Raw genomic sequence first — 25,323 nt, 5'->3', positions numbered from 1 at the left:
CACCTCCACCCATCCCCACGCTTTCTGTCGATCCACAGATGCCTCCGAAAAAAAATGGAAATACAGGCACTTATTTGGAAAACCATAATGTCCTGAATGAAACATCAAAGAGAAAATCATGAGAAGGTGTGGCAGGCTGCCATCCGTATTTTATTCCAGTTCTCCCTCATTTATTCTGGTCCCCTTTCCCAAAAAAAAGGAAAAGAAAAAAAAAAGTAAATTTGTCACCCATCTTACTCTTCGGAACATAGATATAAAGTATGATCACAATTCAAGAGTAGGGAGAGGTGGGCAGTTGCGGGGCAGAGCACAGACGACGCTCGCGGGGTCCTGGGGTCTTCGCCCTTGAACCACCTGCCACGCTGCCTCCTCATCCTGACAGATTTCCCTCTTGGCTCTTGCTGGTGCTTCTTCCAGTTCATGCATCTCCAGCTGTACGAAAGCTTCTCTCTACTGAGTTATCCGGGGCAACGCCCTTAATTAACTGAGGGGCGGGGGAAGAATTCCGCTCGGATGTCTTCCCTTTCTTGCTCCCCACGCTCGCAGAGAGCAGTCAGCGGCCGCTGCGCACCCCGTCACCATTCTGACGCTCCTTAAGGACAGTATCGCCATAACTCCTGATTTAAGAACTAGTACGTAGGAACAATGAAGGTCCCAGAGTGGAGAAGCCTTTTCTCTGTATACTAAAAGCTCGTTGTAGGTGATTCAGACTGGAAAACCCCTACGATTGTTTCGGGGAAAGTCTTGTCGCTGTGTCCGTCTCTGTGGCGCAATCGGTTAGCGCGTTCGGCTGTTAACCGAAAGGTTGGTGGTTCGAGCCCACCCAGGGACGGTGTGCTGGGCTTAAAATATGGGATGAGAAAGCCAAATTTTGACAATTTACAGAAACTATTCCTTGGCGTGACCGTCATTCAATTAGCTAACGAAGATCCCGTGCCCTTGAGACCGTGGGCTGTAACCTCTCAATTAGTGTCCAGACTCCCCCACCCGCGTTCAGCAGAGTCCACTGATGGAGAGCAGCGGCGGTCCCTGGCCAAGGCCCAGCTCGCCTCTGCCCCAGGCAGGTCCTTGGGTAGGAAGACTTGGACCCCGTGACACACCACGAGCAAGAGTGGCTGAGGATCCAAGCTGGGGTTCCTGGTTTGCAGTGACCTGTTTCCTCGCTTATAAGGAAAACCAAGGACGTTCTCTTACAATTTCATAAGAGGCATTTGGGCACAGCATCAAAATTAGAAAGGTCTCTATTCTTAGGCCCTGCAGTTCCACTACTGGAAATTCATGCGTTTTCTGTGCGTTATTCGTGTGCCTAAAACTGTCACATGTCAGGGTTATTCATTGCAACATTACACAACAACAGCCTGGAAGAAGCTACAGGTTCAAGCATAAGGGCCTGGCTAAGCAGCTAAAGATTCATCACTCAATGGACTCGCAGGCAACAGTGAAAAACCAAAAGAAATTCTGCACTGACGAGCCGCAGATGCATGATTTGCAGGGGTGAGCTGCACCCTCGCTGGTCCAGAACCCACGGCGGCCTCGGGCAGCCACAGCCCCCCAGATACCCCAGCTGCTGTAGGCGTCCTGAGGTTCCTCTCTCCTCAGCCCCCTTTCCTGCCTCCAAACCGCGTCATCTGTGGACCAAAGCCACCAGCATGCCGGCTGGCCAGCAGCCCAAATTTTTGTTTGCAGGGGACCATACGCTGGTAACAAAAGTTTGGAAATGGAACTGAGAGCACACAAATAACCGTAGTGAAAGCCAAGCGAAGTCAATTGTTACCTGAAAAAGACACTGACAAAGGCTTGCTTTTTATTCTCAGTTCCTTTAGGTTTGTTCCCAGGACGGGGCTGGCAGCCTCAAGGACGCGCGTTCCACTCTCCATCCTCCTGGATGTTGAAGCACTGGGACTGCAAAGAAAGGCGCAGGGCCAGGGCAAGCCCCAGAAGCCCAGGGGAGGCTGCAGGCCAGCAGGGGACCCCCTAGGGGCACACAGCGACTGGGGCCTGGGCGGGGAGCCCGGGCAGGTGCCAGCCTTGAACCCCCACCTGCCCGCCACCTGTGCCCCTCCAATCCATTCCCCGTGCTGACAGCCTGAGGGGTGACTCCCCTCTCAAAGCCTCCAATGGGTCCCTGGTGTCCTTACACAAACTTGACGCCCCACTGCCCCTAGAGGGCTCGCGGTCCATCCCCTTCACTCGCCACCTTCTGTCCACACCGGCCTCTTCCCGGTCCACTGACGCTGGCCCCTGGGCCTGGGCACTTGCTTTTCCCGTGTTGCCGTGCAGTGCATGAGGCGACTCCGGCTCCTCAGAAAAAGCCCTGGGCACCCCATCGCCTGGTGACCCTAGCCCATCACCCCCATTTACCTTCCTCCTAACAGGAGCCAACTCTCTAGAGACACCTGCCCAGCGTCTCGCTGACTGCAAGGTCAGCTGCTGGGGCGCGGCCTTGGCTGTCGTGCCCTCTGCCAACACCGCAGCAGCCAACACTGCGTACCTGGCTGGGGACCCTATCAGGGACGCGGCGACGCACCAGGGCGAGAATCCCTAACGTGGCCCTGGACTGGGGTGAGGATCCACGACGTGGCCGTGGATTAGAGCAGCTCCCGGCCCCCATGGAGGCCCTGCTCCTTCCCGATGTGCAGAGCAGGAGCCCCAGGCCCCTTCGCTCCAGCCGGAGAACCAGCAAAGACGCAAACGCCCAGCTCGGGCGCCCGCACGGCATCGTGCCAACGACTGGCCGCTTGCACACCGTCACAGGTCCCGGCTGCAGGCCGCTCGGCGCCTGGCTTCCCGTCGCCCTGCCTGGACGTCTGCGCTGCTGCTGCCATCTTACACGAGAAGGAACCGAGGCCGCCGAGCGCACCGCGACGGGCCTGCCAGCAGCCAGCACTGGGTGAGGGGGCGGGCCGTGCATGGATGGACACGGAGGAAGGAGTAGTCGGACACTGCTGCATGCTTTTATTACTATAAATATGCAGTAAAAACGGACAAAAGTCGAAAAAGATAAAATTTAAAAATTAATAAAACAAAGTTATTGTTTCTTTTTGTAGACAAAAATTGGGTTTATTTTTGTGTGATCTATGTAGCTTTAAAAAAAATATTGAAAATGGGAAAAATTGTGTTTATATTATATAGCTACAAGAGTATAAGAAAAGCGTTCAATTTCAAGATAAATTAGTTTATTCAATAAAACAAGGCAACCACAGGGTTAGCACAATATTTTGGTTTGTCCAAGAGAAAGATTAAATTTATCAAGATTGGAACTTCCTAGATTTCTTACATTGGGTTTTGTGAGTAAAATAAATGCCACTTTTCATCGTCAATTCAATATGTCAGCTTGGCTAGGCTACGGCCTCCTGTTGTTTGGTCAAGCAAGCACTGATTCTTACTTAAATCATTAGCTTTTTCATCTGTGGCTGATTGCAATCAACAAAGGCCGTTTCCCTCAGCAGTGTGGGTAGTCTCTTCATCCAATCAGTTGGAGGTGTTAAAAGCCAGAGAATTTCAAAATTCAGAAAGAGTATCTGCCTCTACTTCTGCTGGTCAGCTTCTCCTGGGGAATTGAACTTCACCTTCATCAGAGTTTCTAGCTTGTGGCCTGCCCTACAGAGTTTGGATTTGCCAATCCCCGTGGTTGCACAAGCCAATTCCTATAATAAACCTTTTACTTTATACACACACACGCATCCTGTCAGTTCTGGTTCTTTGGAAAACCCTAAGACACCACTACTTCCATAGCTTGTTTAAAATTTAAAATGATATATGTACATACTTGAAATTAATAAAGCTAATAATAATAGATGTCTTTTTAAAAGGTTTAAAATTATATTAAATTCTTACATTGCTCCAATTCAGGTTAGCTAAATTATACTTCACAGATTCTTTAAGAAATTAGACCAGTTACTCAATCATCTTTAAATGTCTGTACAATTTCTAAGAAGTATAAAAACAGATACAAAAACACTGCTTACTAAACATAATTTTAATTTATCCTTATTTATTAAGCTGTCAGATTAATAAAATATGCAAATGTCTTTGGATGATAACACATGCATGTTTGTTGTTGCCATCTCAAAATTTTAAAATAGCCTGAAGTGAATGCTCATAAAAAATAACTAAACATTTTTTGGCCTTCTGTACTGTAAGCTTCTCATAGTTCTAGAGAAAAAAATGAAAGATTGGTTAGTTTAATTAAATTTAGTAATAAATGTGTATGGTTGTACTGAGTACAGTATTGCAGATAGATAGACGTGTGTACAGGATAATAGATACTGGTTTTCTATTTGCTTATTAAGAAAAGTTGTTACAGTTCATTCAGATGGTAAATTTAATATATATATTCTTAATATTTCTTTTTATTTTTAAATACTTAGATTACATAAATGTTACATAAAAATATATAGAGATTCCCATATGCCCTGCTCCCCATACCTCCCACATTTTCCCCCATAAACAACATCCTTCATTAGTGTGGTACATTCATTGCAACTGATGAACACATTTTGGGGCATTGCCACTGAGCCTGGATTAGAGTTTACATTATAGTTTAACTCTCTTCCACATAATTCTGTAGGTTATGGGAAGATATATAATGGCCTATATCTGTCATTGCAATGTCATTCAGGACGATTCCTAAGTCCAAAAGTGCCCCTGTATTACACCTGTTTCCCCTCTCCCTGCCCTCAGAGCCTCCAGTGGTCACTGCCTCCACGTCAATATTCTAATAACTTCCATTGCTAGAATCACAATAAGTCTATAGTAGAATACCAGTAAGTCCCCTCTAGTCCCTATTTTATTCCCCAATCCTGAGAGTCCTGGGATGGTGATACCCACTCCACCTCTAATTGAGAGGGGGCTTTGGTCCCATGCAGCCAATGGATGGGACTCTCTTGCCTGTAGCTGTAGACTCCCTCGGTTCCTTGGTGTGGTGGCTGCCCATCCTCACCTCCTTGCTAGTTGTCCTAGGTGAGTCCAATGAACTGGAAAATAGGTGTTAACTCTGCTGAGGCCCAGGGCCCAGCTGACACATGGACAGCCATATATACTTTTAATATGCTAAGGTAATTACATGTTAAAGCTGTAGTTAAAAGCTTTAAATTATTTCCTAAGTGTATAATTGTTCCAACCCAGCTCCCGAAGGACATGGAGATGGGCTAGCTGCAAGCCAAAGAAAGCACTTGGCACAGCATTAGAACATGAGCTTTACTGGGCCTTAGGACTGGAGAGATCCTCTCCAGTGGAGGCGACCAGAGAATGAAGAGAGCATTCTGCAAAGGGGCAGGAAAGTGAGAGCCAAAATATAGGGTCTCAGAACAAAGACATTTCATAATCAAGTTACATAAATGGGGTTTGGTATTGATGTCACTGTAGGAAGGAACTGTACAGCCTGCAGAAAATTACCGTCTATGGTACCGTCTGCACATTGTTTCCCTGTGAGGAGGTTTGTACATTTTAACTGTTACATTCTAATTGGGGTGCTCGTACTGCCGGCTGAGTTCCCCTTAGGGAGGGGAAGCCAGGGCTGGGGGCCCACTGGACCCCCAACAATCTTATATATCCATGCATGCCTAAATGCACGTAAATAAAGATATATTAATAAGTCCTTTGCTATAATTTGTTAAATAAATACCAGAGGAGTAAAATTAGAATTTGGGTCTTTCATGTGATAACAACTAAATTAATTTCTACCCAGAATAAGAGAGGTTCCATTTTGTTAACCCAATTATTCTGTCTCAGTGTTTTTTGCAATACTCTTAATCCTTTGATTAGTCCTAACCTAACAGTCTTTATTTCTATTTTAAAATGCTATCACAGAATTAAATACATCCTTAAATAAAAACCACTTCCAAAAATATTTATTCTAATAGCAGATGTGATAGGGGAGGGGGAGTCAAGAAGGTGTCTAGCCACAACAAAAACCAGAGAAGTGGATGACAAATTAGGAACTTTTAGAGACCAGCAGACACCACGTGCCTTGCCTGAGACAGAGGAGTCCAGGCTCGCAGGCAGCCGGTCTTCAGGGAGAAAGCATCACCTGATAATGCTGGGATTTGGACATTTTTCATGACTTGAAACTGTAAGCTCATTAGCTAATAAATTCCCACCGTTAAAGGAAACCCATTTCATGGGTTTTTTTAAGATTTACTTATTTCTATCCCCACCCTCCCCCCCAGTTGTCTGCTCTCTGTGTCCATTTGCTGTGTGTTCTTCTGTGACCACTTCTATCCTTATCAGTGGCACCGGGAATCTGTTTCTTTTTGTTGCATCATCTTGTGTCAGCTCTCCCTGTGTGTGGCGCCATTCCTGGGCAGGCTGCACTTTCTTTCGTGCTGGGCGGCTCTCCTTATGGGGCACGCTCCTTGCGCGTGGGGCTCCCCTATGCAGAGGACACCCCCGCATGGCAGGGGGCACTTGCACATGGGCCAGCTCCACAAGGGTTCAAGGAGGCCCAGGGTTTGAACAGCAACCTCCCATATGGTAGGCTGATGCCCTATCCATTTTGCCAAGTCCATTTCCTCATGGGCTCTTTTTTTCCTGATGCATCTTTTTTTTTTATTATTATTTAAATAAAATTTATTTTTTTTAATTATTTATTTTTAAAACTTACATTCAGAAAATATGAGGTCCCATTCAACCCCACCGCCCCCACCCCACCACTCCCCCCACAGCAACACTCTCTCCCATCATCGTGACACATCCATTGCACCTGTTAAGTACATCTCTGAGCATCACTGCACCCCATAGTCAATGGTCCACATCATAACCCACACTCTCCCACGTTCCATCCAGTGGGCCCTGGGGGGATCTACAATGTCCCGTAATTGTCCGTGAAGCACCACCTAGGACAGCTCCACGTCCCGAAAACGCCTCCACATCTCTTAAAGCCAAATCCTGAGACACCAGGCTTCAAAGAGAGAAAGTGTTATTGGTTGCACAAGCCATGGAGCACAGTGGCCTTCTGGTCCAAAACTGCCTCCTGGACCTGCAGAAATTCTAGTACTTTATAACATCAGGAGGCTAATGAGTAATTAGGGTAACGTTTGCAGAGGTTCTTTCATCAATGGACATTATGGCCCTGAAACAGGTTGGGGGTGGGTACCAAGCAGGGATGAGTCTCAAGACACAATCATTTTCAGAGATCAAGGCATCTGGGAGAGGGGACACTGAAAACAAAGGTCAGCTACAAGGTTCTCCACATGGATATCTATTGGAGGAAGGTGGTCACCTTTCGATAGAAATGTTCATACAAAAAGGTCAGATCCATCTGGAGTAATCATCATAATAGCAGGTACAAGTGGCCATATACACGGGTAAGATATGCCTGGGAAAATCATTAAAATGGCACATTTTTAGTCAGAAATGGCCACTTACAAAGGGTGAAGTCAGTCTAATCAGGTCCAGTAATTTCAGATATTAACATTTTTGGCTAATTTTAAAAGCATCTATATGTTTCAGTAATCACAATTATTTGTTAATTCTTAGCCTTGGGTTACAGAATCTGCTTCCCACAGCTTAGCAAGCTACAACAGGCAGAAGGAGCTGTACGTTCACACAGCCGCACAGGATCCTGCGCTGCCTTCTGGACAAGGCCTGTGCTGCTTTAGCAGGCCCTCTGGGAGGTGGGAGGAGACCCCGCACCCAGTTCAGCATGGTTGGCTGAGCACAAGAGGGTGATGGTCACTGTAGAAGCCCTCGATGCCTTCTTTCCTGCTGTCAAAACACAACAACCCTACTCTGCAGCATCTCTCACTTGGACTCCCACAGGGTCTCCCCCACCTGCTGCAGCTCTCCCACGCCTCTCTCAAACCCCATCCCACTACCCCTTCTTCATCCCCACAGTGACCTTTCTAAAACTCAAATCCAACTAGGTAACTACTGCAGAATAACTTCTAATGCCTTCCCATCGCCCTTAGGTTACCAGTCAAAATCCTCAATATGATAGTATTTAAAACCCAGATGTCTAACTTATCCCAATGCAGTGGTCAATTTTGAGAACATTGAGGGAATGGCACTTCAAGGACCTCTCAGAGTACCTCAGTGGAAAATGACTATGTGCTGCAACACTTGCATTTGTTGAGAGTATCATTTAACCCATAAACATAAAATCAAACTGAGACTGCCAAGGACCTCCTGTCTTAGTTTGCTAGGGCTGCTATAACAAAATACCGCAGCTGGTTGGCTTACATAGGAATTTATTGGCTCACAATCTGGAAGCTAGAAGTCCAAAACCAGGTACTGGCCACCCTGCCTTCTCTGAAGCTGTAGCGTTCCGGTGGTGACTTACTGTGCCTGCAGCTCATGGCCACCTGCTTCTGTTTCCTCTTGTAGCTTGCACTGTCATGTCCAAATTTCCTTTGCTTGTAAGGATTCCAGGCCCACCCTGACTCTGACCTCATCTCAGTAGGATCTTCGAAGATCCTACTTACAAATGAGTTCACACCCACAGGACCTGGAGTTAGGTTTTGAGGTTTTTGGGGGGAGGGGTATGATCCCATCTACCACACATTCCAAGAAAGTCCTCCTCCAAAATCAAATGCATGATCCATTGCCCCACCGGCTTAACCTGTGAGATACTCCTGCTAAAACAGTCTCTGACAGTGTGCTGGTTTAAGCAGGAGTAGGTGGTGCTGGAAGCCAAAGGGGGAGGGGTGGGCAGGTCGGGGCATCAACAGACACAGAGATGCCAGCAGACACTAGTGCAACTAATGGGGGCTTGGCAGGCACAGCAGGTACTGGCATAGGACGTGCAGATGCTGTGCCAGGGCCCACAGGGGCCAGCAGATATATTACTGGTGACCAGTGTCAGCTGAGGAGTCACTGGTGGAGCTAATAAGGAATCTGCAGGCACAAGACTGGGGCTCATAGTGGACAAGCAGATGCTCCAGTGGGGCCAATCAGAGAGTAGCAGAAGCAGTGATAGGAGTGAACAATGATGAAACTCGTGGGGGTGGGACAGGCACAGTACAAGGGGTCTACTGACAGACCAGTGCTGGTTCTGATGAGGCTGATGTAGAGTCTAAACGCACCATGCTGTCACCCCAGGCCTCACCCTCTGCAGCCATATATGCAACCTGTCGGCACAACTGCAGTGCGTGGCCTGCGTCACTCACCTGCAGCAGATAGACTGCAGGCCTGCCACTCCACGGGAAACAAGCCCAGGTTCAGAGGCAGCAACAAGTTCTAAAACGCCTGAAGTTCACCATGGTGGAGGGTGAGACTGGGTGGAGGGTGAGACTGGGTGGAGGGCACTGAGTTAGGGTTAGGACTAGACAAGGTCAGGTGGGTGTGGCTGAGGCAGACCATGAATTGGGGCTCATGTAGGATAAGGGAAAGTTGTGCTTTTTTGAGTAATGTGGGCTCCAGAGTGATGGGAGCTCACCTGGGAGGTCTAAAGGGAAGTCCTAAGTCAGTGATGGCTGGGTGGTTCCCTGGGCACCCACCTCAACTCCCCACCCTACCCCACAGAAGCTGCCCAGGCCGCCCCTGCTCTGAAGCCCCACCACTGCTCAGGCAGGCAGGGGCAGCTGCCTGTACCTGACCCCACCTGCCACATCATGACCCCCTAAGAAGGGAGAACCAGGACTGAAGCTGCTGAGACTTTCCCCCTCCCCAGCAGCCCGTGTCCTGGCCTGAGCCTGGTCATGGACGCATACCAGGTGAAGCAGGTGGTCACCCAACCCCACCCATGTTACTGCAGGGCTCCCCCAGCAACTGGTGGTCAGTAATAAGGGAGCCTATAGCCAGGGTAAAGGTGAGCCATAATGGGAGAGGTGGAAGCTGGGACTGGTGCACTGCAGGCATCCCATGCTTCTGACCACCTCCCACCCTGGGCCCTCCAGTAAGCCCACCCCGGCATCAGTCAGGACAAAAAGGATTCCTAGGACCACTCCACCTCCAACTCACCAAATTAGGATGCAGCAGCCGCTGGGCTGCAGTGCCCTGGAAAGACCCTCCTCTACTCGTGTCCCTGCACGTCCACAGGCGATGGCGCACTGGCCACTTCACTCAAGCCCGAGCAATGGGCATGCCAGCGCTGTGCACTCCTGGCTGAGCTGCAGGTCATAGCCCAGCACTGCTTCAGGCCAGGGCTGCGCTTTATTCCTGTACCCGCGCATGGCTGATCACGCCTGTCCTGCTTGCCTGGATGACATCCTGTGCTCATTTGAGACCTTGAGGTCTGTGGCCTGGGCCCGAACTGGCACCTCCAGGTCCTGCCCACTTACATCGTGCTCCATCTACCCAGGACATGACACCTGCGACCTACTGCTGCTTGCAAGTATCGTTGCCTGTTGGGTGTCCACCCACCCCATTGCTCTAGAAAGGGGGACGGACTTCTATAGCTCCATTGACCCTCCCCGAGTGGATGAGCAGGGGCTGAGGCGGTGAAACTCTGAAAGGATAATGGAGGACGCTGAGGCAGAGAGCTAGAGATGGGTTTAACAGAGGTCTCAAGGCAGGCAGACTGATGTAAATTTCAAAGGGGGACATAGTGAAGGTAAGTGAATGAACGCAAGGAGATCAAAGTTAGCATTTGCCCCACAACACTTGTCCGGGAAACTAAAAAGCATATAAATATATATATAATTTTTCTCTTCTATAAATACATTGAGAAAGAGACAAATCATCCTGTCCCAGCAACCCCTGCCCTTCATCACTTTTTCCAAATAAAAAGGATGGTGCTGCTTTCCTCTCCTGTGGTTGGTAAATAGGCCAAGATTGCCTGGGGTAGCCATTATCACTCTAGTTGGAGGTTAAGACCCTTCCCCAGGTCTAAGAAGTGGACCAGGAGGCAGGTAGCCAGGGTCAAACAAAACAAAACAGGTATCTGCAGGAGGAATGAATAATGTGCCTCAGCCTGGCATGTATAGGAGCTGGGAGCGCCCCCCAAGACTTTCATGTTTGGGCCTTCACAAGAGACCTCTGGTCTGAAAAACAATAAAATATTTGCCTGGGTAATCATTCACTCTAGTGTAAGGCAGGAAAGAAACAAGGCAGGGCCAGGAGGGGGAGGGCCTGCTCTGCCTCTCACACAGGTCCCTTCGTGTCCTCTGAGACTGGTGGGCCTCCAAAGATCTTGGCAAGAAGCCCTCGGTTAGAGCGGGCCTGGTCCTGGGCAGTAGCCAGGCGAGCCCGTTCACGCCCTCCTGGCCGCGCAGCCCGGCGGGCCCTCAGCTCCTGCTCAGTGGGGCGCTGGGCAAAGGCCCAGGAGCCCTTAGGGCGGTCAGGGTCATCAGCAGCAGCAAGGAAACGTTGTCCCCGTTCCACGCTTCGAAGATAGAAGTCAGTCTCACGTTTAGCCTGAGCAACCTCCGCCCTCAGGCGCTGTCGGCGCACCTGACGCTCAAAGGCCAGGTGCTCGCTGAGGTGGGACCATGTGAACCGGTGCAGATACTGCAGGCAAGGAGACAAGAAGAAATCAGAATACGATAGACCTGGGCTGGAAAGAAGATCCCGGCGGGGTCGACAAGTGGTCATAGAGTGGGTGAGACAGGGAGCTGTGCGGAACAAAGTAGTTGCGGGGAGGCCTGTCGGCTCACCTTGAGGTTCCATAGATCGTAGCGGAAGGGGCTGCGCCTCCGGGCACCCATAGGCGTGTTGTGTAGACTGGCCGCCACGCGCTTGGCCACACGCTTGTCCCGGAACTCCACCCAGCCCTCGGTGTAGCCCTTGCTGTACTTGGACCCCTTCTTTCCTCCCGCGGCCCCAGCCGCCGCCGCCTTCTTCTTGCGCCGCACAAACCCATCTGCACGCCAAAAGTATAAAGCCGCTGTCAGCACCCATGTGACCACACCTCCGACTCATCCCGCTCTTTTCCAAACCTGCCGACCATGATCCCATCTCGGTCTCTGCTCGAGAGGGGCAAAAGGTGCACGCTTTCCGCATGTGTACCTCAACTCTTTTCTCAAATGTCAGCTCCTTAATCAGGACTGTCCTGAGCGCGCTATTTAAAAACCGCACATGCCCCCCCAACCCCAATTCCAATCACTGCCTTGGAGTAAGGGGGAGCTGACCATAAACTGTTTCTTGACCCGGGACGTGATGACGAGTGGATGTGTTTAGTTTTGTGAAATTGCCACTAAGATTTTTTACTCGGGTTTTATTCATTTAACAAACCGGCAAACTGAGGCACGGAAAAGGGGTGGGCGGAGCCGACATTAGAGACCTAAGGCAAAGCTAGACACACAGCGCTTCCCTCCCCGGTGTCCAAGATGCATGTGTGCTACCATCAGCCATCCAGCAAACCCGTGCGGCCGGCAGCTCGCCTTTCCGCCTCGTGCAGCCAAGACGACAGGACCCTGCGTGCCCGCCCGACAGCGAGCGCCACCCTGCCGCCCACCCAGACTCACCCTCAGGCTGGAAGAAAACGCGCCCGACCTCGCCGTAGGCGCTGAGGAGGTTGCGTACGTGCAGGGGCCGCAAGCGCGGCGGGATGTGGCCCAAGTACACGATGCCCGGCACTACCCGCTTCCTGCCGGCGCCAGCCTCGTCGCCGGCCTCCTCCTGCTCTTCCTCCGGCTCCGGCTTCTGGTCTTGACCTTCCAGGGGCTCCTGCTCTGCCGCTTCCTTCTCTGACTCTCCAGGCTCCATGCCTTGTGATACGGAAAGCACGACTGCCGTAAAGCGCCGCACCGTCTGACGAACAACCACGTGCGGCGAAGGGGCGGGGCCGAGGCCGGGGATGACAAATGAAAGGACCAGATGGGGCGATGTAGGCGGGCTCACGGGGAGACGTAAGGAGAAGGCGGAAGTGGGGCCCTGCTGAGCCTCAGGGAGAGGGCGGAAGTGGGGCCAGATCAGCCGGAAGGAGAGGGAGGAACTGGGGCCCAGCTCAGTCGCATGGATCGGGGCGTGGGAGCAGGGTGGGAGGCTCTGCGTAGCCGGGTAGGTGTTCCTCCTGAGGCGGACAAGCAGTTCCAGAAGAGAGGCAGAGCCCCAAGGAGAACGTGCTCCCCAGAACTCCTTGGCGAGATGGGGAGACGGAGCGAAACCGTAGGGACGGGGCGACCAGGAAATCAAAATATTTTACCCAAGGGACGCGGGCTGATGACATGCCTTTTAACGTTTGCTTAAATTTTAATCAAATTTTTGAAAATGTAGTTTAATTTTGCAAATTTAAGTTTTGGAGATTTAGATTTAGTTTATCATGGCGTGTCCCGTCCTCCTCTTCCCGGTCCTGCCCTCACAAGTTTCCCCTCAGACACCCTTGTGGTCTAACGAAACCGGGCCGCGGCGGTCACCTCCGAAGAGCAGTGCTGGGGTGCGATTTCTACAGGAAAGTGGGGGCGCGGTCCTTAAAGTGCAGCCTTAAAGTGCTGCAGGGCCGACTGCGAGGGCCGCGCCAAAGAACTGAATGGAAATGATCTGCTGGCTTCTGGCAGTGGCCTGGGACGAGCTAGAGAAATATGAGTAAATGCCCCCGTGCCACGGCCCTATAACATTTCCCATCCGGCTCGAAACTTGGGATAAAAGCAACCCAGAGACTGAGGTGGGTGACAAATGTGTCCACAGTTACAATCTGGGATGAAGTTTTTTGCCCCAAGTGTAAAGTAACGCGGCTCCGTGCTCTGTCATGAAGTATCTCATTATCTAAAAATCTATTCCTCGAGTTCTCACCCGCCTACTGTCTTGGAAATAACTTTCTATCAGTTCCCCTCTGCTCTTTTATTGGAGGAGTGAGAGAGGTACAGGCTTCCGCCTTTAATTCTGTGTTTGTTTTCCTTTTTTTTTTATTTGTTGTTTTTTAGTTTTAGGGGGCTTTTTTTTTTTTTCGCCTTTAATTTTTAATACCGATGTCTTCAAAACATAGTAACAGTGAATGAAATGAGGCCATGCCTTGGGGTTGCTTCAAAAGGTGGGGGCGGGAGGTAAGGATATTTGGGGGAGTAGATGATGAAAAGATTGGCTCTCAGTTGTGCCAGATAGGAGTTCATTATATTGTTTTCTCTGTCTTGTGTATGTTTCAAATTGTCAATAAAATGTTCATTCAAAAAGTATCAACATAACAGAAGGCCCCAAAGGGCCGTCGAACTTCCAAGAAGAAACTTAAATGAAAAATCTTGGGGCCAGGGAGTCCTTCCCATTCCCTACACTTCTAAGTGCTCCCTTCTCAACAGAACTCAGTGAAAAATTCGTCTTACTGCAGCGACCCAGGTGACAATCCATAGAGCAGCCATTCTTAACCCCAATTCCCTGTATGTACCTGACATGGTTTCTTTTTTAAGAGCCCTAGCAGTTGACCTTTGACAGCCCACTGCCTAAATTTTCTTTCTGGGCTTTTGTTGCGTAAATAACCTTACTGGGTTATTACCTAAGGTCAGGGTAGCCTAATCAGAGTCAGGGTAGCCTAACTGAGCGGTCCAAAAGGAAATCCTTCGAGCCGGATTCGAACCAGCGACCTAAGGATGACCACCAGTCAACCACTACAGTCCTCCGCTCTACCAACTGAGCTATCGAAGGAGTATGTGGGCAAACATTAACAGTATTTCTTATGTAGTCTGTCATAATGGTCTTCAATTTGATTATCAAATTTATTTCTGAAAAAGAATCAAAAGGCGCAATATTATTGAAATGTCAAGTGCCTCAAGTTAATCTATGGATTGTCCCAAAATCCCAGGAGGCTTTTTTGAAGAGATTGGTAAAATTTATATCGAACGCAAAGGATCTAAAAATAACGAAAGCGATCTTGAATATGAGCAAAATTGAAGGACTTACACAGAATTCAAGACTTATTTTAAAGTGTTTTAGTAATCAAGATTAAAAAAGAAAGAAACGGTATTGGTGTAAAGATAAGCTTGTACAGTGTGTAAGAGTAGAGGAACAGGAAACAGACCAACACATTATATAAATAGAATATGTAAAGCACTCTTAAAACTCAATAATGAGGCGAAAGACTCAGCTTCTTTCTTTTTTTTTTCTCCTTAGGAGGTACCAGGTTGAACCCAGGACCTCATAGGGGGGAAGCAGACAATCACTTGTGCTACCTCCACTCTTTATAACTCAACTTCACAAACCAGGAAGGGTTTGAACATACACCAAAGAAGATATACAAATGGAAATAATGACATGAAAATGTGCTCGACCTCTCCTAGTCATGAAGGAAATAGAACTTAAAACCATGAGAGGCTACCACGCACTTAACTGTAGGCAGAATTTTAAGATGGCCGCCCAGATTCCCACGCCACCAGGTCTGCACACGCTGTGTAACGCCCTTCACTTAAGCGTGGATGGGCTGTGTGAACATAATTACTACTTTGAACGGCTATAATTTGAAAGACTGACAAATTCGAGGTTTTGTCAGGATTTAGAGAAACTGGAATTCTCAAATGCTGCTGATGGTACAGCCTTAGATACCAGTTACCATAGAACCCAGCATTCTCACTCCTACACATTTACTGAAAATAAATGAAAAAATATATTACACAAAGAATTGAATATGTATAGCAGCTTTATTCATAACTGCCAAAAAAAATGGAGAACAGTCCAAATTTTCATCAACTGTTGAATGAACCAACTGTGGTGTATACATACATACATTGGACTACTACTTAGTAAAAAGAAAGGAACTGCTGATACAGACAATAACAAGAATGAATCTCAAAAGCATTATGTTAAGTGAAAGAAGCCAGATTCAAAAGCCTACATACTATATGATTCTATTTCTGTCTGGAAAAAGGCAAATTAAGTGACAGAAAGCAGATCGTGTTTCCTGGAGTCATAAATGGACTTCTTGGAGTGATGGAAAAGTTCTATATCATGATCATTGTGGTGATTATATGACTGAATATAGTTACCCAAATGTATTGAACTGTGCACTTAAAGGACTGAATTGTACTGCATTAAACTGTGCCTTCAGTAGAGCTGATTCAAACCAGAATGAAACCTGATTGAAGGTTAAATGAACCTGAACAAAAACGTCAACATCAATGCACTCCACCCTAACCAGCCTATATATCACTACACACCATCCCCTTATCTGATTCCCAGTCTATGCATTTCTACTAGTTCTTTTGCCCATGGTACTTACTTTCTAACATTATACAGTTAAACAAATTTCAGTTTTACAATTAAACAATTTACTCATAAGGTCTGTGGGTTGTAACATCACAATTGCTCAAATTCTCATCTGTCATGGGTTAGGACCAGGTATTCTTGAACGGAAGCACTGATTCATATAACAGCTGTAGGTCTTGAAACACAGAGGGTAAGAGTAATTATACAGACTGTGGAGATGCTGGTTTTTCTTGACGCCTTTTGTATGCCTGGAAGAAAAATAATGACAGGCTCAGGTCGTCCACAAATCAGCTCAGCCTGTGTTTATCCTGGGTTTTGTTCACAATGCCTCAATATCTCTTATGCTCTAAAATTTATAATTCTATGCTGACAGCATATATATGCAAAATTCCTTGTTAAAAAAGCATTTGAAGCCCAGGAGATGAAGCAGAGTAAAATTTTAGTTTTTATTCAGAGAGTTTCCCTTTGTTTATGCTGGGCATCCAGGGACTCTACTACTACTAAATCACCTCAGTTAATTAAATTCAAAGGTTTGCACTTAGTTGAAGCTGACCTGCTGTCCCTGAAAGGAACTATCTACCTTGGCTCCACCCTGACTCCTGTTACAGAGCCCTTCTGCATCCCAGTCCAAAGCAGGAGGGTTCAACAAGGAAGTCTACTAGGTTGGCCCTGAACTGCACTGTCTGCCCCCTGGTGCCTCCGATTCTTAAAAACACTGCTCAGCCGGAAGCCTCTCAGCCTGTGTGCTTGTTCCCAAATCCTACAGGGTTTGCAGGATACACCCCAACACCCATAGTTTGTGCCTGATCTTTTTCACAAGCCTGGTTCAAATTTCTCATTCTTCACCTTCAGTGCTCCTTCCACGCCACACTGTTTTCAGTTCTAGGAAGATACCAGGCTTTTTAACACATCCGAGGCGAGGAGACATCAAGATGGCATGTAAGACGTCCTTGTGAGCATCCCTCCTTAGAAAGAGCAAAAAGGAAAGGGGGGGGGGGCGGCAAAAACAAGCAAAATCAACTTTCTCAAAACTTTAGAAGATGACAAAACTAGAAAATAACTAAAGGAATGCTGAAGTGAGGAGGGAAAAAAAAACTAAACTAAAAACTGTAGGAGAGGGTGGGACAGATCTACTAGGCTTTCAACTGCAGGTCCCTGAAATCTGATCAAAGCACAGCGATTGTTTGGAGGCTCTCGAGCATTTCCAGGGCAGGTCCCTGAACCTGGTAACTGGTGCGTCTAAAGGGAAATGTTGGGTGTCTTTGTGCATCAATCTCAACACAATGGAAGAGCTTCAGGAAAAGATTCAGGGAGTCCCGTCTGGGTTATATAAAAACTGCATTTGATGGGTCGATCGAGAGACAGGGAGGACCGGGCAGAAAACTCGGGGATGGTTAACTCTTACAGACAAGAGTTAATCACCGAGTCAACTGTCCTGTTGTGCTCTCGCCGTTTCTGATGTGAGGTGTTGGCACCGGCCACATGGAGAAAGTATCAGCATCTTCTTTCAGTTATCCCGAAGGTGGGAACTTGGGTCACACAACCAGGTGTACTTGTTGTTCATTGTGTCATCCTAGTAATACAAACCCATGTGTAGAGGGATGTTTCAGCCAATGATCACGGGTTTCAAAATTGTCGTCCTTCGAGCCGGATTCGAACCAGCGACCTAAGGATAGCCGGAACACAAACCTACAGTCCTCCGCTCTACCAACTGAGCTATCGAAGGACACAGGAGAGACAGTTCTTTAAAATTCTTAATATAATGTCTGTCTTCATGTTTTCCGCTTTAATTATACTTACATTCATTTTGAAAGTAAGTATAACCAAATTTAAAGCAGTCTTCTAAAGCACTGGAAACATTCTATATAAAGATCTGGGCAGTTGTTTCATGGGTTTATAAATATGTAAATATTCATTCACTTGTACATTGAAGATATAAGGATATTACTCTGTGTATGTTATAACTCAAAACAAAAGCAAAACACTACGGGCATCTCCTGTATTATACATATATGATATAGCTATGAGGAATCCCTCAGATCACACCGGCTGTCCTGTCTGATTATGACCTTCTTTCTCTCTCAAAAGAATCTTAGTTCGGTAGATAAATGACATGATTTCTTCGAATACGGACAACTCAGCAGAAGTTACCGGGGTCGTGAAACAGTAATTCCCAGGGCATTTTGGTACCATTGAGATTCTCTTTTCTGAAAGTCATATGGGGAATCGTGTATATTTATAACTCTAATGATGAAATGTGATTTTTTTGGGGAGTTTGGTTCATGTGTGTGTAAATTTTACAAGTTGGATAAATTATTTAGGTGGTGCATAGTATAGTGCAAATTTATAGTGGAGTAATTAAAATGAAAAAATCTCGAAAATTGTAAATGGTAATGTAAACATTCGTTTTTCATAGCAATTCGTCAAACAATGAGATTCAGGGAAAATTGTTGGATGCTGAAGCTTCCTTGCCATAAGGCAGAAACAGACACAAATGGAAAATATGCTGAAGCAACTGAAGAGAGAAAGCATTCCTTGATGATGCATTTAATTAAAAGATTATTAAGTACATTTCACTGTAAAATATCTTTGTTTATTAAAATAAATTTTCTTCATAACTATATTATTGAAAAACTCCGAATTTTTCTTCAAATAGCAACCGCCAACACTTCCCATCAAAAATATTGAGAGCACATATCTAATATTTAACTGTCATTAAACTCCTTCCCATGAGAAACTAAGAAAATGTAATCTGGGACTTTTCCTTTCAGTGTCGCTAACCTAATAGAGAGTAAGCCACTGGAGGGGAGGCATCCTGAGAAATGGACAGTTTCTCTCCCACGTGATCAGGTTTGCTTATCTGTGCCTTGGATACCAGAGAGAAAAGCGGCAGAGATGCCAAGATGTGTGAAACTTCAGGACGGCGCTGGACTAATTACTGCCAAAGCAAGGAACCGCCTCTGTTGGGATACAGAAGTCTTACTGGGGTGGCTTTTAAAGAAACAGCAAGCCTCCAGAAAGCAAGCCCGAAGGCACGAGTCCACCCTTCCTTCTCTAGCTTAGCAGTCTCCCTCCAGCTCTCTTTTGGCAAAGCCTAACGGGAGGTCAAATCATAAAGTCGCAGTGTGGTTTATAGAATCCCACACCGGTGTCATAAGGCAGATTAAAGAAGGCGGAGTCAACATTTTAACAACCAGAAAACATCCAGGTGGATTTTAAGGCAATATTTTGGTTTTTCCTTCTACCTTTGTGGGACTGAGAGGTTGGAGAATCTAAGACCTGACTCAATGTTAGTGGACACCAGAACTCCCAGCTCACGGCTCCAAGCCTCCCAGACACCTCTACCCCCAGTTCCCAGTTAGGCCAAAGCACCACCCATGGATCTGAGCTATACGACTGACCTATTTTCTTTCATTCCACACCTGCACTCCTAATAGAATCGTGAAAAATAATCAAGGAGAAAAGAACGAGTGACGGCGAAAGTGACTTGCGTAGCTGGGTAAATTCTGTCCAGGGAAGAGTAAGGAGAAAGCACCTGGTTGCCGGTGTCTTGAGCCAAATTTTAAGACGAATGGTGGGTTTCCACATACACTTTGGTCACCTGAGTTTTGAACTCTCTTTTTTAAGATGGTGGTGGGGCGGAAGGTGAGGGATTTCTTTCCACAGAGCCACTTTTTGTCAGCCTTGATTGCATTGAAAAAGCAAAAGAGTAGAGCACGCATTCAGGGCAGTATAAAGATCTTGAAGAGGCCAAGGGACATAAAATAACTTTTTTGAGATTAGATGTCTGACCTTCTCCATTTCCATTTTTTATCACTTGCACCATTTTAATTGAAACTAGAAAACAACATTAAACGCTGAAAAAAGGAAGTCTCTAATGGTGGAATTTCGGGCAGAGAAGAAGCTGAAGGAGCAGATGTTGGGTGATGGGGCCCTGACCGTGCACTGGGGTCCTCCTCTCAGAACCCGCTTCGGCTGACAGCACCTAACACCTACCTCCTAGCGCTGTACTTGGTACTTGTGCCAAAAGAAAAGTGGCAACTGCCTTCGACTTTTTTTTTTTTTTTTTTTTTTGGCAAGGACTCTGACTCTAAAGCTGCACCAATAAATGTATTCTCTACTCTATTAAGGTTTACCTTAGAAAAATAACTCACACGCCCTTTGATGGAAATCGGGACTGCAGAATCTAGAAAGAAGGGAGAAATTAACTGGGACGAGCGCCCCCTCGTGTCCATGCGTCCACATGCGGTAACAAAGTCAGACAGCGGGTCTTAGGAGAGTCATAGATCCCTAGGGACTCCGCGAATCTATTATTTGAGGGCAGCAGAGCCAGCTGGTGGATTTTGAAGGGGAGCGGGAATTGGAGGGAAATATTGGGAAGGCAAAAGCCAAGGCTCATTGTTTGAGAAATTTCATTTTCCTTCCTGGAGGCATCCTCAATTTCTTTCTCTTCCTGGTTTCCGTAGATATGATTCCAGTGTTAAACACACGCCCAGTTCCCCAAACAGGTGTTTCTGTTGTCTCCCCGCCTTGGTCCACCTTCTCCCGACAGGGCCCAGCTCCCTGGGTTAGAGGTTAGAGGTTAGAGGTGGCCCTGAGGGGCGGAATTTGTCGTGGGGCTGTCGATCACCACTGATTTGCAGAATCGTCCGTCGTCCTATTGGGTAACAGCAACTACAAACGGAGGGGGCAGCGAAGTACCGAATTACTTCCACTTGCCCAAGTCGGTAAAACAGGCAGCCTAGACATCCAGGCGGGAAATTAGCACACCCGGGCGTCCAGGTGGGGAATTAGCTCAAATGGTAGAGCGCTCGCTTAGCATGCGAGAGGTAGCGGGATCGATGCCCGCATTCTCCAATTTTCGCTCCCTCCGCACTGGCTTGTTTCATAACTGGGCTGGTCTGTCTTTGAAGACCCACGAGCTCTGATAGTGTAGTGCTAGGATAGGCCCGGGCGGACTCTGCCAGGTACAATTACAAATTCAAACTCGGTCATTCACGTACAATTATTACATTTTAAAGCTTAGCATCTATTTCCCACATTCTACTACCTAACTGAGGGCTGCTCCAAATTCTTACAGTGGGGCAAATGCACCCTCACTTCTTAGACGATGAGAGCCAAATAACGTGCAGGTATGTTTGACATTTGTTTCTTTGAATGTACACTTCCTTTTCTGGAATCATCTGGGTGTTTCCCGGTGTTGCTGCTTGTCCTAAAATATGCGAGGGAAATTGAGCTGGAGAATCGATCTGAATTGGAATCTGTGGCATCTTGGAGAGAGGCTCATTCCAGTACTATGTAATACACTTTGCATCCAAGGACATTCTTTTGCCCCCAACTGACTTTCAAAATGCAAAGAGTTAATCAGTAGAGGCCAATGTCTCTAGCTCTTAATAGGGTTAGTTTCCAGTGTGTTTAAGGCAAAAGTTATCAAACCACAACTACTTCAACAAGCCTGGGCTTCTGTGTTCTTCATTAGTTCTCCAGAAGATTCTTTCATACACACACACACACATATGTACATACATAAAACATTGAGATTCATTTACTTAAAGAATAAGTTCTGAAGTATGAGAAGGAAGAGTCAAGAAATTGCCAGACACAAAATCCTCAATCAACTCTTCCCTACTTTGATCCAGTATCTTTGACGTTAAGGGCTCCTCCATAGGTATGCAGATCACATTTTTGAGACAGAAGAGAACTGATGTTAATACATATTAATGAGATTGGCACAAAACTAGCAAATGCGTCCCATCGGTAAGTGAGAGCTCTGTTTTGAGCTAATTCCCCTACGTGGGTAGGAAATCCTGCTCCGTCCTTTTTTTCCCCTGTTATTTCCCCGGAAACTTGTTCTCTTCTAGCAGTGGTCCTTAAGTCTTGCAGCATTTAAATCACCTGGGGAATTTTTAAAAATACGAATGCCTGGGTCCCACCTCCAAAGTGTAAAATCTCCCCATATTCTGATATCCAAGGAGTTTCCCCGCCAGGACTGAAAAACCACGCCACGTGATGAAGCCGAGAAGGGGCAGCATTCCCGCGGAATTCCATCTCGTTAGCTCTTGGCGGCGGCCGAAGCTACTGCCCAGGACCTCAGGATCCTCGGGCCACTAGGGGGCACGCGTGCGCCACCAAGTCCCTACCCGCCAGCGCCTTCCCGGCTCCCGACCCACGTGGTGTGCGGGAACCCCAAACCCAGGGGACTCACCTTGGATCGCTTCATCAGGGCTCGCGGTCTCCGCGGCCCTTGGTCATATGTGAACTACGGGATTGAAATCTGATGACGCGTATTCATAATTGTCACGGAAAACAATAATCCAAAAGAGAGGAGAGACTCGCCGCAAGTCAAGTAAGTGGTCTTGAAGAGATGAACTTGATAGTACATTTCACAGGAAAGCGGCTGCCTGAGAGTGGGGGTGAAAAACCAATCAAAAGGTGAATTCCTTCGAGCCGGATTCGAACCAGCGACCTAAGGATGCCTGATGGATCCCACTACAGTCCTCCGCTCTACCAACTGAGCTATCGAAGGACTCACGCTATACCGGGTGTCCGCCAGTAATGCCATATCTGCGCAAGGTCGGGGACTGGGCACTTTAGGTTCTATTAACTATTTCTAGTGACAGGTCTGCCCCTACAGCCTCCACGTTCTTTGGCGATCCAACTGCCCTCCAAAACCGAAACTCAGAATCCCTCTGCCCCGAACCCGGAAGAAAACAGAGCACCTTCCCCCCTCACGGCTTTGCAAAAGGAAAAATAAAATTATATAGAGGCACAAGGAACTGATAAGGACTAAGCAATGAGGTGAACATCTTATATTGATTGTAATGAGTGGATTTAAATAATCAATTCAGACCTCCACATTTAAATAGGATTTGAAATGCTTTAATTAGCCACTTTAACAGAGGAGCAAGGAGAAAGAGGAAGAGGAAGGGAGAAGGAAGCATAGAGTTAAATAATGAAACTTTTTAATATAAAAATTGTTCTTTCGTTGACATTATCCCTGTAAATAAATCGGGCCATCACACTAATTGTTAACTCAGCAGAGACCTGTGTGGGGGAGATAAATCTATTTTTTTTAATGATCCATCTTAGCATAGAGGTAGAACGTAATATATCACTCAAGTAACAGTAAATTTTGCAAATTGTAAGATTTTAGTCTAGTTTTCTGAGACTGAATGAAAGTTCAAATGTCTATTTATTACTCACCCTTGTTAAAGAAAGAGTGATTTATGTACTTTAGACATATGTCAGAGAAGCCCCCACCATCAGGAATCTTCACTTCCTTTAAGCTCTTAAGTTGTCATACAAGGAGCCTCACGCTTAAGGCAAATGTCAGGACCCTCTCCCCTGCCTGCGCAGGTAGAGTTTTGAGACCAGAGTTCACTCCTCCATGGCACAAAGATTTTTTTTTCTTTCTGAACAAGAATTACAAGCAGGTTCCCAATCAGTTAACTTGGGTCATTAACCTCCTTGAGTTTTCATGAAATACCTTATTTTGAGTGGAGCCACTCTGAATTAAATATAAAAATTTAACCTCCACATTTCCAATTGTCTAAACAAGTGATCCTATTTTGTAGTGTTATTTAGCATTAACCATTTTGCCAAAGTACACTTTTCAAAAATTTAAATGTGTGACTCATACAAATATAGAATAAACATTTGTCAAAAAATTTAACTCATTAATGAAGGAAGCAGTAGATGGTAAACCTGGTTCAGAGAATTATAGGAAAGACAGAAGTATTTTCAGTCACTGGAAAGCAATGTTCCAATCACAATGCAAAATGAGATACAGAGTTGGAAAATGCCTCACAGGGCAATAAAACTTTTTCTACAGGGCAAGGAAAAATTTACGTCTTTATCAAAGTTCATTTGCACTGCTGTCAGTTACTGAGGAGTTAACACTTAGCCTACAGAGTTGTAAAATACCCTAAGCAGTAAGTAGTGAGTCAAAACAGTTACATTCACATAGAGCACTGCTTCACCACTAGGGCAATTTTGCTTCCCAGGCACATTTGCCAATGTGGGGAGACATTTTGATTGTCATAACCGAGGGGGTGCTACTAAAATATAGTGGGTAGGGAGCAAGAATGCTGCTAAACATCCTAAGAGACACAGGACGGCCCCACAGCAAAAAATTATCCAGTGGTCAATGTCAACCGTGTTGAGGTTAAGAAACCTTGCCCTGGACAATGAGCGAATAATCCTTGGACAAGTGATCAGAAATGCTCTAGGTCTAGGATGACACTGAAAAGACATGCAACTTTCTTTTTCTTCTTAAGCTAAAGGTTGGGAAAAACCTGGCCATTGTCAATGCGATCAATTAATTTTTTTTAATGGAGTCCCTTTTTTTTTTTAGTCCTACATAACTATTGTCACTCTCAATCTGTACCTTTCCCTAATTGTCTGCATTCATTTACAAATGATTATGATTACGGAATCATTATATAGATTTTTTTTTTAATTCTCCAGTATATTTTAGAATAGCCAAAAGTTAATACCTGAAATTAACTGAAACTGGCTAGACCCACCTCACCCTTAGTTTATGGTCATTTCAAACTAGGACCTGCTACAGTGATGATTATTCTGGATTGAATTTACCTTTGTTTGCTGAGATCAGCTCACCGATAGGTTGGCTCGAAGGGAAGGCGATGCAAAACTTACAGAAATAAAGGACAGAGAGAGAGACACAAGAGAGGAGATAAAGATGGGACCAGGGGACTCACAGCTTCTGGAAATGAGAGTCTCGACCCTAGTTTCCACCTCATAATTATTGGAAACTACCGAGCAGCTGTTTGCTATTAGAACTGCAACATCATCTACAATAGGGAACAACTGCAACATCTACAATAGAACTGGTGTAACGTTTACAATAAGAATAGGTAAGCCAGTTTCCCACAACATTTGTTTATGGTTATTTCTCTTGAAACGATAATCTCTCTACCTACCCTTGTTTGAAATCCATAAAAACCCTAACCCCCTCAAGCTGGTGGAGACAGACTTTAGGCCCTTAGGCCGGCTGAACTCCTTGCTATGCGCCAGCAAATAAAACTTTCTCTCTCTGAAATCGGTGTCTCAGGAAATCAGTCTTGGAAGCACACTAGGCAAGAACCCGCTTTTGCTCGGGGTCACTTTATTATCTCAACATTTCCTAATTCCCTTTGCTCAGTTTCTGTAAGGACCACCTCGTTCTGACCCTCGCGGTTTCCTGACTCCTGCAGTCATCATCTACGTAGCTACCCGTCGCCGTATTTGTCCCCTCAGTTCTGCTCTCCACACATGCCAGAAGGGTCTTGGGGGACCGTTAAGGAAAGTCCCTGC

At 46.5% G+C, this 25,323-nt stretch overlaps 1 protein-coding gene and 5 non-coding genes across 6 annotated transcripts; 2 read left to right on the top strand and 4 right to left on the bottom strand.

Moving 5' to 3' along the window:
- Nucleotides 1–758: 758 nt before the first annotated feature.
- Nucleotides 759–832, top strand: TRNAN-GUU (transfer RNA asparagine (anticodon GUU)). The gene has a single exon. It is a non-coding gene; the product is annotated as a tRNA-Asn (tRNA).
- Nucleotides 833–6,569: 5,737 nt separating this feature from the next.
- Nucleotides 6,570–12,626, bottom strand: ABT1 (activator of basal transcription 1). Its single transcript, XM_004466576.4, has 3 exons — nucleotides 12,345–12,626; nucleotides 11,535–11,740; nucleotides 6,570–11,388 (listed from the first exon to the last, which is right to left on the bottom strand). The coding sequence occupies exons 1-3, from the start codon at nucleotides 12,583–12,585 to the stop codon at nucleotides 11,023–11,025; spliced, it is 813 nt and encodes a 270-aa protein (XP_004466633.1). The 5' UTR covers nucleotides 12,586–12,626; the 3' UTR covers nucleotides 6,570–11,022.
- A 1,739-nt stretch (nucleotides 12,627–14,365) lies between these two features.
- Nucleotides 14,366–14,454, bottom strand: TRNAY-GUA (transfer RNA tyrosine (anticodon GUA)). The gene is given in 2 exon segments: nucleotides 14,366–14,401; nucleotides 14,418–14,454. It is a non-coding gene; the product is annotated as a tRNA-Tyr (tRNA).
- Nucleotides 14,455–17,646: 3,192 nt separating this feature from the next.
- TRNAY-GUA (transfer RNA tyrosine (anticodon GUA)) lies at nucleotides 17,647–17,734 on the bottom strand. Its single transcript is given in 2 exon segments — nucleotides 17,647–17,682; nucleotides 17,698–17,734. It is a non-coding gene; the product is annotated as a tRNA-Tyr (tRNA).
- A 3,058-nt stretch (nucleotides 17,735–20,792) lies between these two features.
- TRNAA-AGC (transfer RNA alanine (anticodon AGC)) lies at nucleotides 20,793–20,865 on the top strand. The gene has a single exon. It is a non-coding gene; the product is annotated as a tRNA-Ala (tRNA).
- A 1,581-nt stretch (nucleotides 20,866–22,446) lies between these two features.
- On the bottom strand, nucleotides 22,447–22,534 carry TRNAY-GUA (transfer RNA tyrosine (anticodon GUA)). Its single transcript is given in 2 exon segments — nucleotides 22,447–22,482; nucleotides 22,498–22,534. It is a non-coding gene; the product is annotated as a tRNA-Tyr (tRNA).
- Nucleotides 22,535–25,323: the final 2,789 nt, after the last annotated feature.

The sequence above is a fragment of the Dasypus novemcinctus genome, chromosome 22 (genome assembly GCF_030445035.2).
Source record: "Dasypus novemcinctus isolate mDasNov1 chromosome 22, mDasNov1.1.hap2, whole genome shotgun sequence".
Lineage (NCBI taxonomy): Eukaryota > Metazoa > Chordata > Mammalia > Cingulata > Dasypodidae > Dasypus > Dasypus novemcinctus.
This window is presented reverse-complemented; position numbering and strand designations above follow the sequence as displayed.